We start from the raw sequence: 15,904 nt of genomic DNA, 5'->3' as shown, positions 1-15,904 counted from the left end.
ATAACGTCGAAGTCACATCTCTCAGTGAATATTCTGCGTTGATTATGTGTGGCTTTCAAATAAAGTCAACATGACAAAATAAAATGGATCATAGTAGAAGTATTTGAAATTTTCAAGTACTTATCGACTGCTTAGTATTCATTCAGTTTAGTGAAAAATAATCTTGTTTGATCTCACAGTTTTTATGAGCCAACCTTGAGTTATACATTCATATCAATTTGTCATGTGGACATATCTCTTTATATTTTCAGGTTATTCATGAATCGTAAGAGTTAAAACGGAACAATGACGACGAAGATTCTCGAATACTCAATTTATAAGGAATATGAGATTTGAAGAAATGAGCTGTTTGGCAATGTAACATTGGACATTTTAAGGATACAAGGTGGCATTTCTCTGAGCGCTTTATGAATTGCCGTTAATATATCGTGGTCAGTTTCATAAAATTTATAATAAAACTATTTTTGACACTTTACAACGGATCACAATATGTCCTCACCTTCTAGTGGCATCATATTCAAGTTCTTCACTTGGATCTAGTTTTCATTATTTGTTTAGTCAGTCCGATATTATACAAACTGTTCTACTCTATTTGTTTACTGGTATATATTCCTAATGAAAGCATTGTGTTTTGTACATGGTGGGATATTTATCCATGAAAGAGGGTGAGCAGCGTTAATGCTTGTGCGTACTGATGAAGAGGGCCTCGTCTTTGTTTTGAACATTTTTTATCAGTCATATGACTACTATATAGTATGACTGATTGTTATGAAAGTGCGTAAGTGTTGCATGAGAGTCAAGAGCAAAGGGCTTAAGTTTTCCGAAGCAGTTCCAGCTTTGTACAACTACCCCATGATTTTATAATTTTTGAATTGTTTATCAAAGTTGTGGATGGCATTAAGTTGGTGAAAGCAAAAGTGTCACACATTTTAGCAACGTTTTCAGTGAAGGAAGATAATCGATTTAGTGGTTCATAGTCCTATCTGTGTATATATGTATATTTATAACTGAAGGTGGTTGTTTAAGCATCATAGCCACTAGTCAAACACTAACAGCGTAGAACATGTAATAAATATGCTTGCCCGAAGCTTCTTTAATACAGTGGAACGACAAGATAAAATTGGCAAGATCAGTAGCGAAGAAAGTCCAAATAATTTGATGGAAGTGAAAAAGAAGTATCCGGAGTTTCTTTGCATGCTCATTGCTCAAGGTAACTAAAGGCCTGAATTTTATCAGCGAGTTCACTGACCAGGAATATTTCAGTTGTGTATCCCAAGTTGATCAGTAGGTGTTCCGGTTGAAAATCAACCGTCGAAAGTTCGATGAAGAAAGTGGTTTTGTAAGGGAGCATCTAAGACTTAGTCGAATTAAAAGGGGAATAGTAGACTACTGTGAAGAACAATTTTTCCGATAGACAGCTCTGATGATAACTCATCATAGGCTCTGACTTGACTAATAGTGTCTGAGTAGGGAGCGTTCATACGGTCAAGTACGTTTTTATTAAACCTTTAAATGAAGAGCATTGCCAGTAAATCTCTCAGTCAACGGAGTTGAATGCTGCCTTAAAATCAAGAAATGGGACAGCAGTAGGGGATTGGAAATTATACTTCTATTCTTACGCATGGCGCAGTGTGAATGCTTGATCAATATACCCACATCTGGGTCTAAAACTAGCCCTGTTTTCCAGTGTAGCGGTAAATAAATCCCCAAAATAAGTAGCTCTGTAAGTTTTCGACATTGGATGCTGACCACATGTTTTAATGGATTAACCTAGCTGAAGGCGCTCGGTCATCCATCCACACCAGATCACGTGTGGGAACGCTGTGCTCAACATTTACTGCAATCGCTAGCCAGACTAGATCAGACAATTCCGATATATTGGCGATCGTCAAATACAACTTCCGATCTCCTCGATTCTATCTTTTGATTTCTCTTGGTGGGTACAAGTTTTAATAGGTGTTACTGGTAAAAGCGTTGTCAAACACTGAATACCTGTGCCATCTTCACCAGAATTTGCCCTTCATGTGCTTTAATTGAGCGTCAAATGGCTAGAAATATTAGTATACCAGGCATCAGATTAGGAGAACTACAACAACCACAATCAAGAAAGTACAAGTATTTATAAATAGCTGTCTACGCAAGATACTCAACATCCATTGGCCGGATACCATCAGCAATAGCCTTCTGTGGGAGAGAACAAACCAACTTCCAGCTGAAGAAGAAATTAGGAAAAGACGATGGAAATGGATAGGACATACATTACGCAAATCGTCAAACTGCATCACGAGGCAAGCCCTAACTTGGAATCCTGAAGGGAAGCGAAAAAGAGGAAGGCCAAAGAACACATTGCGTCGGATAATAGAAGCAGATATGAAAACGATGAATTACAACTGGACGGAGCTAGAAAGGATTGCCCAGGACAGGGTTGGATGGAGAATGCTGGTGAGCGGCCTATGCTCCTTCACGAGGAGTAACAGGCGTAAGTAAGCATCAGATTAGCCAAACTGACTCTGCAGTTATCACTATAAGATTTCTGACGTTATATTTAAACTAGAGTGATCATCTGCTGGGATCAGTCAGCTATGGTTACACCCAGCCCTTAAAATCTAGTGACCATCTCAGCTTAGGCGCTAACAGTTGAACTGCCGTCTTTAAAGATCTTCGAAGTTAATCCATCCGAGCCCGCTACACTCTCGGTTTGTAGTGGCTATGGCCTTTTCTGCCCCATTGAGATTAAGGAGACTTGTACAAATGATCTATTCAGGTTGTTTGGATACGGGGTAATTGATGGGTAGCTGAAGTTCAGTTGGGTTCTTACTCAAAATATTCTACCCATTGGCCTAATTTCCTAGATTCGAAGTGAACAGTGGTTTTGTGGCCATATCGCAACACATCTTGTATTAAGAATTCTCTCCTCTGAGGTGCTAGCCGAAGAGTTGCAAGCTCCTGTAATTCTGCATAAGTATAAATATACTCTCCAAATCCTTATTTAATTTACCACTTGTCTTTAAAGTTAAGCGCAAAAGACATTTGGAAAGTAGTGTTGTCCTGTTTTGTCGTATCTAGTAGGGTTTAATACGCAGTTAGGCAGTATGGGCTGTAAAATTAGAGGCCCCTAACAAACCAAAAGGTATTAAAAGATCTTCATATATTTACATGTCATGAATCCTATTGCATTACAAACTTCAGAGTATCATGTGATTTGACTGATAGTATAAACTAAAGGTTGATTTTCGTGTCTTGTAAAAAAATGTCAAGTCTTTCAACAATACTTCACTCATCTGTTTATGTCAGACCTTAACAATTTATGGCTAAGATAATGAGTGTATGTAGAAGATCAGGTTCTTATGGTATCCAGCTAATGAACACGACGGAATACAGTCATCATTTACTTACTTTTAGGGTTTAAGAAGAAATTTTTATGAGGTATCGTTTGACTGTATTTGATCACTGTCTATAATACTATGTTGTTTAACATGTGCTGTAGTATACGAAGTGAGTTAACTTTATATGATGTACTCATGTTTCATTTACCTTTTACTTTTCGCTTATCTTTACTAAGGCTGTTGTTCAAGGCCCTTTACATTTTGCTTGTCTCTAATCCTGAAAGAACATTATTCGAAAGTCTGTTGCACTAAAAATGAATAGGATACATAGTAATGGCATCCAGTTTATACACTGGATTCAAAACTATGAAGTGAGTAATTTAAACTTTCGTTACTGTGATGAATTACACTTCATAATGCATTTTGATGGACTAATATATGTTTATGTGGTTCTCAAATAATTCTATGTCTTTAATCTAAATAGGGCATAATTTAGGGGTTATTTTGCACCGCTTCTAAGCTATTAAATATTTATTTAGATACAAAAATAAATGAGAGGTGACAAAGAGATAGTTTGTAAGGTGTACATTTTCAACCTTAATAGTGGACATGGTTTTTAAAAAGGTTTCTAAACGATGGCTGGATATCTTTGTTTTGGATTGCACAGGAGTAAACTTATGAGTGCTTTAACAACCTTAGTACATGAACTTTGATAAAAATGTATTGTTTCCATCCAAAACTACTGTTAACCTAAAAGTAACGACGATTTTCAAACAAGAATAACAGACGCTAGTCAGCAAACCACTAGAGCATGCATTTTTAAGTATAAATTAATTACCATTCATTAATCATCGAATGGTTAATTGACCAATCAAGGTAACTTTATTAAAATTGCTCATTTTGAAAGTAAGGGAGTATCGCTATGTTATATTAAAATCTGATCATTCCTAAATCAGTTTGTAATTTATTAACTTGGTCATAAGTAGTAATTTATCTCATATATTGATTTAGAAAACACGCTTTTGTATGAAAAAGTCTTGAATTGTTTGCTTCAACACAAGCTAGTTTGTAACAGTCACAAATCGTACGTTTTAAAACAAAACTATTCCAAACTATAATTCTTTTACTAGTGATCAGAACTAACAGTTGCTTATTCGACTACCATGACTTGTAATTAGATGAAAGTAGCACAGTTTGTGAAATTAGATAACTTATAGAACTGTAAAACGACTTGTTGCCCACATTTAATAATGTGGAATAGTGATTCAGTCACAAATAAGAAGCTATGCACACATGAGTTGACAAAGATGGGATTGTGTATAAGTTTGCAACTTTGTAATCGTTACCAAACAGTATATTTTTACGAGGGACTTTATATAAGCGCTACCTATTTAGTAATAGTGAGGTTAGACGCAGGGTATTAGGGAATGATGGTAAATCAGTTGATGAGGTTATGAATCTTCATCGACTGAGATGGTTGGGCCACTTGTTACGTATGCCTGAGCACCGATTACCACGACGCGCAATGCTGACTAGTGTTGGGGATGGTTGGAAGGAAGTGGCCAAACCTGAGCGTGGCATCAGTCCTTAAAGTCACTAACTTCTGGCCTTTGCCATGTTGGTAGATGCAGACTACTTGGTTGGGGTCCACGTGACTATCGTAACCAATGGTTTGAGACTCGGGGTGACATGGCTCAGAATCGGTCACAATGGTGTAGGTATATGCACTTCCTGTCTTCCCTTAAACTATGAGATTAAAATCGCTTCATACATTCCTTTCTACGAACTAATTTTTTCTTTCTGTACTATATCCTTATATGCAATCTTTCTTTCATATATTATTACCATTGAATTAATTACTTCTATGAATTCAGTGTTCATCTTGTTGTGCTAATGAGGTATGGCAACTTGGACCTATGCATATATGTGCCTGGTTCTACGTTGTGGATGACTGACTGACTACCTATTTAGTGCCCACTTGTTTAAGTGGTGTAATTTGTTAGGTAAACTAGATATCCTAAATTCTGGAATTTCGCAGGTTATCATTGATACGCTGAGCGATCTGGGTCTGAAGTTAATCGATTTTGTAACTTTAGGAAAAATTAGTTGACTTTGAATTTACTCAGTCAGGGGACCTACTTTATCTTTGAGGAAGAAACTTTGGTTTGGACTTTATCTTAATCATTATGATTATTGTATTTGAAACTGATATCGTTTGACCATGTAGTTAGTTTTTATATCTGATTCTTTACAAAAGCATTCGCTTCAATACATGTAAATTTTTTTCGTATTTGCTGATAGCATGAATCACATAAATATTGCTGGTAAGTTTATGGTTTCTTTTGATGTGACATCATTGTTTACAAAAATACCGCTTCTTGAAACCATAGACATAATTTGTCAACATCCTGATATCCTACCTCTACCAGCAATAGAATTCAAACGACTATTACTCTTGTATACAAAAGATGTTCAGTTCCAATTCAACAATACTATATACCGACAAACCGATGGTGTAGCAATGGGAAGTCCGTTAGGCCCCGTCCTAGCAGACATTTCCATAGCTAACCTCGAAAGAACCAAGCTCAAAGGAGCGATTGATGAGATGATGTATTATTCGAGGTATGTTGATGATACATTCATCTTATGTAATAATCAACAACATGCGACAAATCTGTTAAGGTTTTTCGATGAAGCTCATCCAAATATTCATTTCACTATGGAACATGAAAAAAAGAAAACATTTTCCATTTTCTCGATATAGCGATAAAACGAAGAAAGGATGGCACAGTTCAACGCTCAGTTTATAAGAAAGACACATGGAATGGTATTTATCTCAATCTCAACAGCTTTTGTCCAATCAATTATAAAAAGGCACTTGTCAAAACACTGTTTCACAGAACAGAAAGAATATGTACTGCCGATACAATAGAAGAGGAAATTATGGATGTTAAAAAGTATTTAAGAAATAACGGATACCTATTGAGATTTATTGAGAAATATGGAAAACGTGAAGATAAAATACCCAAAGAAACTACAGTAAATAAAAAACCTGTTTTTATTCAACTCAAATTCAAAGGCGATAATGTCATGGGGTCAATCAATATGAGACTAAAAACTGCATTGACAAAAACATATTCTGCAGCTAAATTGATTGTCCTGTCCAAAACGACATGTTCTTTGACACAATCAAAGGTCGACAGGTATCCCTTTCATGTTACCACCAACTGTGTATACAAATTTACATGTATCTGCCAAAGCAGTTACATTGGTAGAACAGAAAGGAGAGCCTACGTCCGATTCAAAGAACATATTCCGAAGAGTTTGAGGTCAAACGGACTAAAAGCATTTAGCAGCGCTGTCCCAAGACATCTCCTTGACACAGGACACGAAGTTGACATACTGAAGTCCTTCAAGGTGATCAACAAACAATCAAATTCAAACCTTTTGATATTCACCGAAGCAATAGCAATCAAACGTTTAAAACCAGATCTTTGTATACAAAAAGAAACAGTAATAAATCTTTCTTTGCCCTGGTAACATTCACTTCACCCCCTTTTATTTTTATTTATTTTTATTACGTCATTCCAACTCTTTCTGAATTTTATAATTACATCATTCATAACTGACCAATTTCAATTCATATCTCTCTTTATTAACATTAATCTATTTTCAGTTACTTCATTACATAATCGTCTAATATGTTTTAATTCCATGGTTTCTAATCACTATCTCAATTTTCTGGAACTTTCCCTCCCAAACTCTATATATTCGAAACGAAATTTTATGACCTCACTAACTCTAACGAAATCTTTGCTACATTATGTTACATATATTCATCCTTCATCGCCCTCTGTTGTATAAGTATGTCAATATCTATAATAACTTTGAATTGCAAATATTTTAGGTTGTAAGCAGTTGATGAGAACCTAACGAAATAAAATGAATTCATATTACTCTTCACTAACCTTTGTTCTTGCTCTCTTTAAAGTTTTTTTATTTACATTGTAATTTTGGCTAGTGGATAGTTACTGTATAGCCCATAAAGTCAAATGAATATTTTAAAAATCCCCATATTGTGAATAATAACAACATATATTAGCGAACAACATTGTTTGCAATTAGATCCTCATCGGGCTTTACTCTAGTATACAATAATGTTTATATACATATATAAAATTACTAAGTCAATCAACGGAGTTTATGAGTCAGTGATAACAATATAATAAATTGAATAAATAAACATAGTAAGCAGAAGGTGCAAATTGATAGTGTGATTACAGGTGTACTAGTTGTGATATGAATAATAAAGGCTTTAATCAATGTTTCATGGTAGGATGTAGACTGAAGCCTTGAGAAAACAGACATTCAATTAACATTTATCCAAAATTATTGAAATCATGTAATAAAAAGTGTTCAGATAAATGGAAAGTAAAACATATATCTGAAAAAGCGGTGAAGAAAAATAAATGAACAAAGCGTATGAAAAGTAATGGTAAGTATGATCGTTCGCTAAGCCTAGTTTTACCACAGTAAAGATAAATGCTACAGATTCCTTATGAATACAAAGACTTAGATTATTTTCTCGAATCCCCATACCTTCTGCTACGTGTAAGTGACGAGACTAAATTCAACAAGGAAAACTAATAGGAGTACAATAAATTACTTTAAGTGGCCTGTTTTATCTACTACATGATTGATATTGGTCAAGTGTGATAGAACAGAGCTGCATGTTGTTTTGATGACACACTTTTTTAATTACGAAGTAAAGCGTTAACTGATTCGATGGCTCAGTTGTCCGGTTGTGCTCCCAATATTAGCTTTCTCCACAGGAGCAGCTGAATTATTTGAAACACTTAGATGTGCCGAAACCAAGTAACTTATCCTTTGGTTGAGCAATCACCACAGGTTGGCTGAAAAACGAAAGACAAGTTAGCTGTGTTAAACGTTCTATTTATTGCTTTGGTCAATCAATATCATAGTGCATCACTGGCTACATCTATGTGCTTTAATAAAAACATTTTATTCGTCTGAGGAAAGATAGTGGTATATGATGGCCACTTGGGAGTGAAGACATAATTCATTTTGTTGTAGAGCAGTTTCACTGTTCTGATCTGGTTACCTCTACTTTTTCTCAAATCCTAGTCTTGAGTTAGGTAGAATCCCGTGTTGAAGCAAATTACAACTAATTATGTTTAATAGTTTCAGTTTGGGCCGATTCTCAAGATCATCGAGTGGTGTACCCTCTCTTCCTCCAACTTTTCACTTAGAGAGAAAGTATGGTATAAGTAGCCGGTTTGTTATTACCTACCTCCTGATCAGCTTATGAAGAGAAATCAGGTCAAAAACGGATTTGAACGCATACGAATCAATTGTTTTTTTCTGTTTGTGTGTTTTCATAGTCAAGGCAAAGTTTTAGTGCAAATTAACTCCGAAGTGATGCTACGGAACTTTAGAGTCCAAGATTACATTGCTTACATATCCCAGGCTATAGGTAGCTACAACATATCTGAATAGATTGAATCCATCTGTAAGATAATGAAATAATTTTAATAGAGATTTTTTTTAATCCGTTAACTAGTAAAAAATGAGATGAAATGTACTGATATCTAATTATTATTCTATTTGTCCTGATAATATGATTGATTGTTTTCGTTCAGTAAAACAATCTCTTTTTATTAGATTTGGGTCTCAACAACTGAATTTTGTTTATGATTTTAGCGTCTGGAGCCTTTGTTTACAGTCGTTAGTCATATCGGTAGTCCTAATACTGCCTACTCACTGACGTTTCCAACTGCTTATTATACTGATCCAACATTGGGGATCACGACAATCTTATGTACGGCTTTAGCAGACTGGTTAAACGGAATACTTAAGTGGTCAGTATTTTTCTAATTTGTGCTGAGACTTTTAATCTGTATTGGATCCAAAAGTTTAACTCATTTTTGTATCGACAGTTAATGTTTCACACCCTACCTTTTAATGCCGTTATTTGTTTGTATGCAGTATTCCTAAAACTTTCAGCTATTTTCAAAATGGAAATATTGTTCTACACTAATCTCCATTTTAAATTACTTGGATAATATCAGATATGTGTTATACCATGTATGGATTAATATCGCTTGTTTATATAACTGGAAATACCAGTGTATCAAATGACCTAAATTCATTAGTCAATAAGCGATATTCTTTAAAATCGAATAATAAGGATAAGTTGTAATGGATTGGTTTCAGTATGTTTGAGAAAGGATTGTAACTATATTGTGTCATCTCAGGTTGTCAGTGCATCAAAATAGGATAAACGAGAAACATGAGCCTAATCCATTGTAACAGGACATTAGAGATTTAGGTGGATTTATTCTGCTATAACCAGTTTAGGGCTGTTCTTTAAGTATTCCACAGTCACTGCTTCTCTTTGCTGGACATATCGTCTACAAAACCCACGATTTCTTTTTGTTGAAGTTTAAAATAGTAGTCACCATTTTTTACTTGCTGAAGAGTTCTGTTTAATCACTTTGAAGTTTTCTTAACAACATATATCAAAGGTTGTAACATGAAACCAAATCTGTGATGTATGCTACTTATTTCGATGAACATAAGTTTGAGAAGATCGGTGTGAAGAGAACGAGAATGAAAACAGAGAGTAATGGCAATAGCAATGAAGAACGATGAAATTTGAGACAATTGATTGAGGATTGGCAAACGAAATATTTAATGTATGGTTTTCACATTTTATCATAGAAATCTGTAATGTCGTATTGAACAATAAATTGGTTGTCCCCATCTGAGTTCTCGTTCAATACACATCTAGACTTAAAATGAACGTGGATGCATCTGATTGTATATAATATCGTCCTAGGCTGTACAAATACTCTAAAATATTTCGTCCTATTATCTAGGACTTTTAGGCGAAGTGCTATAAGTAGTTATTGCATAGAACAGATATTCTTGACAAACTTTGCGTTGTTAGAAGAGAACGATGAAGATTCGTAAACAGATATGGACTATATAAAGTAAGTAATGGAAATGTAAAGCACGTATTGTCAATCTAGTTATCTGTTTAACCAATATTTATGAAACGTTGAATTGGTAATATTTTGTCGCGATGAGATTACACTGAAGACATTCGGTTATCATGTTTCATATTTTTATTTCTGAATTTGTTGTACATTTGTGGTGTATTTTATTCTGAAGCTCACGAGAATATCTTTCCCCTCTCATACTGAACTTATAATAAGTACTATCACTGAAACTTCTATTTATTCCAATCGTTAGTCTGTGCACAAACTGGGCACGCCATACCAGATATACGATCCACGTCCATATATGCAGAACCAAGGCATAAGTTAGACAATATCTTATTCATCACAATCACAAGCAATCTACAGTCAGTGGGTCCAAAGTAGAAATCAGTGGTGTGAAGGAAATTATGTATTAAGTAATAAGTAAGCTGAGTGTCCGTTTGTTCACGTTTAGTGGTCAATGACATCTAATTTTCACTGGCCTAACACTAATCACTACATGTGTAAGCAAGATTATCAGTGTCTAAGCAATTTTTCGTTTGTGATCACGACGGACATACAGAAAAACTGTAATTGGCGAATTCTTTTGACGGGCAATCTTCATTCGTTCGTCTAATATTTTTTGTAACTTCAAACTCATGTGTTAATTTTTCACTTAAGCTCTTTGTAGATTGTTTATTCTCTTACTTTTAAATATTTAGTGGGTTGAACTGTTAAAAATGTCTTTGTAAGCCTTTTTGGCTTAATTCTGATTCATTTTTCAATCTGCAGGATGTTATATGGTCATCGGCCATATTGGTGGCTTACACTGAATCGATCGCTGACCGACCCTGACTTATCTGTAAAACAGTACCCACTAACATGTGAAACTGGACCTGGAAGTCCATCAGGCCATTGTATGGTAACTGTAGCAAGCCTAACACCAATGATAACTTACTTCTACCATAAATTAAAAAAGTATGTATTTCGCTTTATTATTGTTACTTATTGTCCAGCTTATTGCTTAAAGATACTGTGACTTTAAAATTTACCAATAGGAAGTACTTGGGAAACCACTCTCGAAAATGTTGTTCAGCCTAGATCTAACTGATTAACATATCTATTGCATTTAAGTCAACGATAAAAGTAATTAAAGTACTCAACCTTAATTTTGTTGAATATTGCGGGAGAAAGTAGCTACAGTAATAGAACTATATATTGCAAAAACTGTAATTCTTCAATGAAAAGTGAATGAAGAGAAATCTTTGCATTAGCAACAGAGTTATTATCAAAACAATATAGATGGCGAACTGATGTTATTTTTTTTCTTTTTCACACGCGTTCTAACTTAAGGTAAAGAAAATAAATTACTGAAGATATTTCTATGGTCTATCATAGGGGGATGAAATATGAGGATTGTTGATGGCCTTGATCAAAGAAGTACGATTGAGTTTAAAAGTTATTAATCAAGTCATAATGAGGGATTTGGGCTAATTTGTCTTGTAACTGCTCAACAAGAAACACATCTATTCTGTTTCGATAGTTAGTTTTCATATTTGTCTAGTCATATTCGAGAAGGCAATCCAATTTGAAACTTTTAATTAAACTAAATGGCTATCCAAGACCTAGAAGAAACTGGTTATCGTCGTATTCAAACTGGCCTACATTGGAATCTGTTTGATGGGAACCAACTGATTAAAAGCAGGAAGGTTTCATTTCATATCGAGACATAAGTTTTTCTTTTTTTCTGTTCGAGTTTCTGTAAACTTAACCCCTATTGTTCATCCTTATTTATTTTAGTCGAAACCATCAACGATGTTTGATAACACTATCCTGTTTAGTTTTTGGGTTAATTGCCCTTAGCCGCTGTTACTTGGCAGCACATTTTCCTCATCAAGTCATTTTAGGACTAATATCTGGTAACAATCATTTTCACTTTTGTTAAATTATTTTATAATTACCAGTTTTTTCAAAAACAAATTATTATTCAATCGCTGTATGCAAAACCACAATAAATAATCTATATATCGCTTGTCTGTTTAATTCTGATGTGCCAACTCTAAAAGTGAACGTATTTTCATTGTAAAATAGTAAAAACTTGGAAAATAAGAATATATTTCCAGTTACCACGAGATATTCATTTTCACTGAACTAAGAGATGCCACTGTGAATTATTCAGATTATTTTTATTTTTCAATAGACAAAATATTAAGGTTGGATTCATCCACTGTATAAATTGAAAGGCAAGCTTCACGATAGTTGAGTTCTAAATGCTACAACTTACTAACTAGAAGTTAAGCGTTTGCACGCGAGACCGAAAGTCCTGGGTCCAGACAACGCGTGCGGGATCGTGAATGCGCATTGCTGAGGAGTCCAATACTAGGGCGAAACGACCATTCAGTGCTTCTAGGTTTTCAATAGTGGTCTAGATTAGATCAACTCATGAATTCAACCGTTAAATAAAATGACATTATTGGTAACGTTGTGAAAAGGTTATATATGAAGGGTGAGAAAAAACTACACCTTTATGAAGGTGATAAATTGTAATCAATAAGTTAAAATGGTATGTAAAAACAAGTTAATGCAACATGGGAATTATTGTGTCATAGTTGTGATGATATTAATAATAATAACATTGAGAATGATTATTAATAAGAATATCATGTAAATAAGCAAGATGAGTGTATAATTAAAGATAAGAAAACATGTCTCAGAAAAAAGTGCAAATCACACTGAAAAAGCTGTCGCTCCATTACTATTAACTAGTTATTTTAAATGCTGTAGAAACATGATTGTTAAATTTCTGTGCTCAAACATATGACAAAGATGAAGTTGTTCGTGAGATTTTGTATTCATGCTTATTTTTGTGAACTTTTTTTATAATATTTCCGTCTCCTAACAAAGTTCATTATTTTATATGAAGAGCCATTGATGTTGAAGATATGAAATACACTTTTTAATCTCTTATGATTTGATTCTCAGTAGGGCATTGAGTAACATATATCACTATGGATTTTCGATGTTTTGTCTATATCTTATTTAACTTCAGTTATTGTGTTCACTAATTTATGTTTGCTACTCTTCTTTGTGACATGATTTGCAATTTCAAAAACTATCTTTCAGAATAGCTCTTTACTAACTACTACCATAGTTTACTTAACTTATTCTCGTATATTCTGTTTTAAATTTAGGTATCGCAGTTGGGTTATTATTTAGTTTACCTGGTAGTTTTCTCAGTTCAAAAATCGAAGTCAAAATAAACTGGTTACATGTACAAGCTGTTTATCTCTTAACTCATCCAAACAGACTATTGTGGTTGGGCTTCTGTTCATTCATGTTTGCATACGTTTTCAGCGTATTCTTAGAGTATGGTATAAAAGTAGATCCTAATTGGAGTATAAATTTAGCACAATCAGCATGTTTACGACCAGAATGGATTCACTTATCAACAAGTCTTATGATGGGATTTTCACGAATTGCTGGGACTGCTACTGGTACGTCCTTTATAGTACTAATCTCTTCATGTTATGATTTTCTGGCTGGTATTTTGTTTTCGTAAGTTGTCACATTTCATATCAACCGAACAAGAAGAAACTAAGATGATGCACAGCAGATTAATCAAAATATTAGTGGTGTTTAAAACTAACTGATCGGAAGGAAAGAAGTGAGAAGTTTAGATAATATTAAAATTAAAGATTTACACAAAGTCGCAAATTAAATCCATACCTTGTCACTGCATCCGATTTCGAGCCTTATTATCTAAAGTTCTCAGTCATGGATTACTATGGTTCTTTTGAGACCAACCAGGAAAGTTTTACTTCCGGATACTAATAAGATTAATCATCAGTAATCCTATGAACTGATATCAAGCCAGAGTCTGAAGATATATACTAGTATTCTGTCCAGCCTTAGGTGTTAGAGTAGTTTGTGATTGTGTGCAGAAAATATTAAATCCTAAAACCCATTTGACTGTGAAGTTTTCAGTTATTTTACAGTACGAGATAGTTCGTCTATTTTGTCATAACTAAATAATTTTGGATATCTGCAAATGTGACTAGCTTCAATAGGTGACTGTTCACACCACAGTCTTTAATTAGTCTTCACTATATGAAACATGATTATGGATAAATATCATTGAAGAGTTTCAAATTATGAAAAAACGACTGTCTAATTATTTCGTTTTCTCAATAAATGTTAACTTGATGTCTGTGTGTATAGTTTACATAAATTCACCACCCAGTAATACGAGATTACTAGTTTCCCATAAAAAAAGTTATTTAATCTAATAAACTTTGTTATCATGGTTTCTGTACTGATTAATGTTAAATAGTCGTTGGAAATATCTTTACTTGTTTCTTGAATATATTCATATCTGATCCATCGGTCTAATGATAAACGTTAGTTCATATCGAACTAGTGATTGCAACAGTCACTCATATATTGTATTCCATTTCTTAAATATCTGTTTGTTTATTGAACTAATTCCTGTATTTCTTTTTATTCAGGTTTATCTTTAGGTTTGCGCCTTAAACCAACACATTCTAAACAATCAGTATTAGACACAAATTCCCTACCGATTATTCTATTCAGTTTAATAATTGTGGTTATTAGTACAAGACTTATGGAATCAATATGTAACCAGATAATCAGTCTTTCTACAATTAATATTAGTGATGAAGTGATGAAAAGTCATTTTAATATGTTACATTTATTTAATTCATTTTTACAAGGCACTATTTGTCCGTTCATTACAGTTTTTATTGTGCCAACATGTATGAATTTATTTCATCGTAAGTATAACTAATTCGATAATTAAAGGTGAATTTTATGCTATTACAAAGCTACCTTTATTAATAAACATTTTATTCCGAATATACTCTCAAAATCAGAAAGGTGTTATTTGAAGAATTTTCTTTAAAAATAAAAAAATAAAAAACTCAATATTTGCTATTTTGTATTACTTCAAAGAAAACATTTCAACAGTTGTTGTATTATTAAATTCATCCTGTTTAGTTTACACTTCCAGAATAATTAATTTATGTTGACGAATTGTTTTATTATTCTTTAATTCAGTGAATTTAAAATCAATTGACCGTTCATTGTTTTAAAGGTCTATCATCGTAATGTTTATTAGTAGTTAGTTATAGTTATTCCCGCTCAACATAGGTGGAGAACCTCATGACTCTTTGGGTAGAGAAGAGCTTTGCAAAGACAATACGAATGGACACTGGGGAAAATATGTATAAAGAGATAGTGATGTAATTAGCATGGGTGATTAACTCAACCCACACTATGTAGTACAGATGTATTCTTACTGACATATACTACATTTTTCCTATCACTTTTGGAAGCTTTTATGCAAACTAAAAGCGCTGGTGAGTTACTAATAAGTTCACAAATGGAAAAACGCGGGACCTATCCCCAGTTATGTTTAATATACATATATTCAAATGCAGGTATCAAAGATACAAACATTCCAGTGCTATACATAAGGGCATAGATGGGCGCGGTTGCTAGTGTGGTTTACATGCAATAATATAAAGCTTCAACAAGTCCACTCTTCCCACAAGTACATAT

At 33.8% G+C, this 15,904-nt stretch overlaps 1 protein-coding gene across 1 annotated transcript; it reads left to right on the top strand.

Annotated features, from left to right (window-relative positions):
* The first annotated feature begins 201 nt into the window (after positions 1–201).
* Positions 202–15,575, top strand: G6PC3 (Glucose-6-phosphatase 3). The gene is made up of 7 exons (XM_035731623.2): positions 202–431; positions 3,563–3,697; positions 9,048–9,205; positions 11,120–11,305; positions 12,128–12,246; positions 13,519–13,821; positions 14,833–15,575. Exons 2-7 carry the CDS (start codon positions 3,641–3,643, stop codon positions 15,129–15,131), a joined length of 1,122 nt encoding a protein of 373 aa, XP_035585738.1. The 5' UTR covers positions 202–431; positions 3,563–3,640; the 3' UTR covers positions 15,132–15,575.
* The last annotated feature ends 329 nt before the right edge of the window (positions 15,576–15,904 follow it).

The sequence above is a fragment of the Schistosoma haematobium genome, chromosome 3, assembly GCF_000699445.3.
Source record: "Schistosoma haematobium chromosome 3, whole genome shotgun sequence".
Taxonomy (NCBI): Eukaryota; Metazoa; Platyhelminthes; class Trematoda; order Strigeidida; family Schistosomatidae; genus Schistosoma; species Schistosoma haematobium.
The sequence above is the reverse complement of the archived record's forward strand: the minus strand, read 5'-3'. Positions and strand labels throughout refer to the sequence as shown.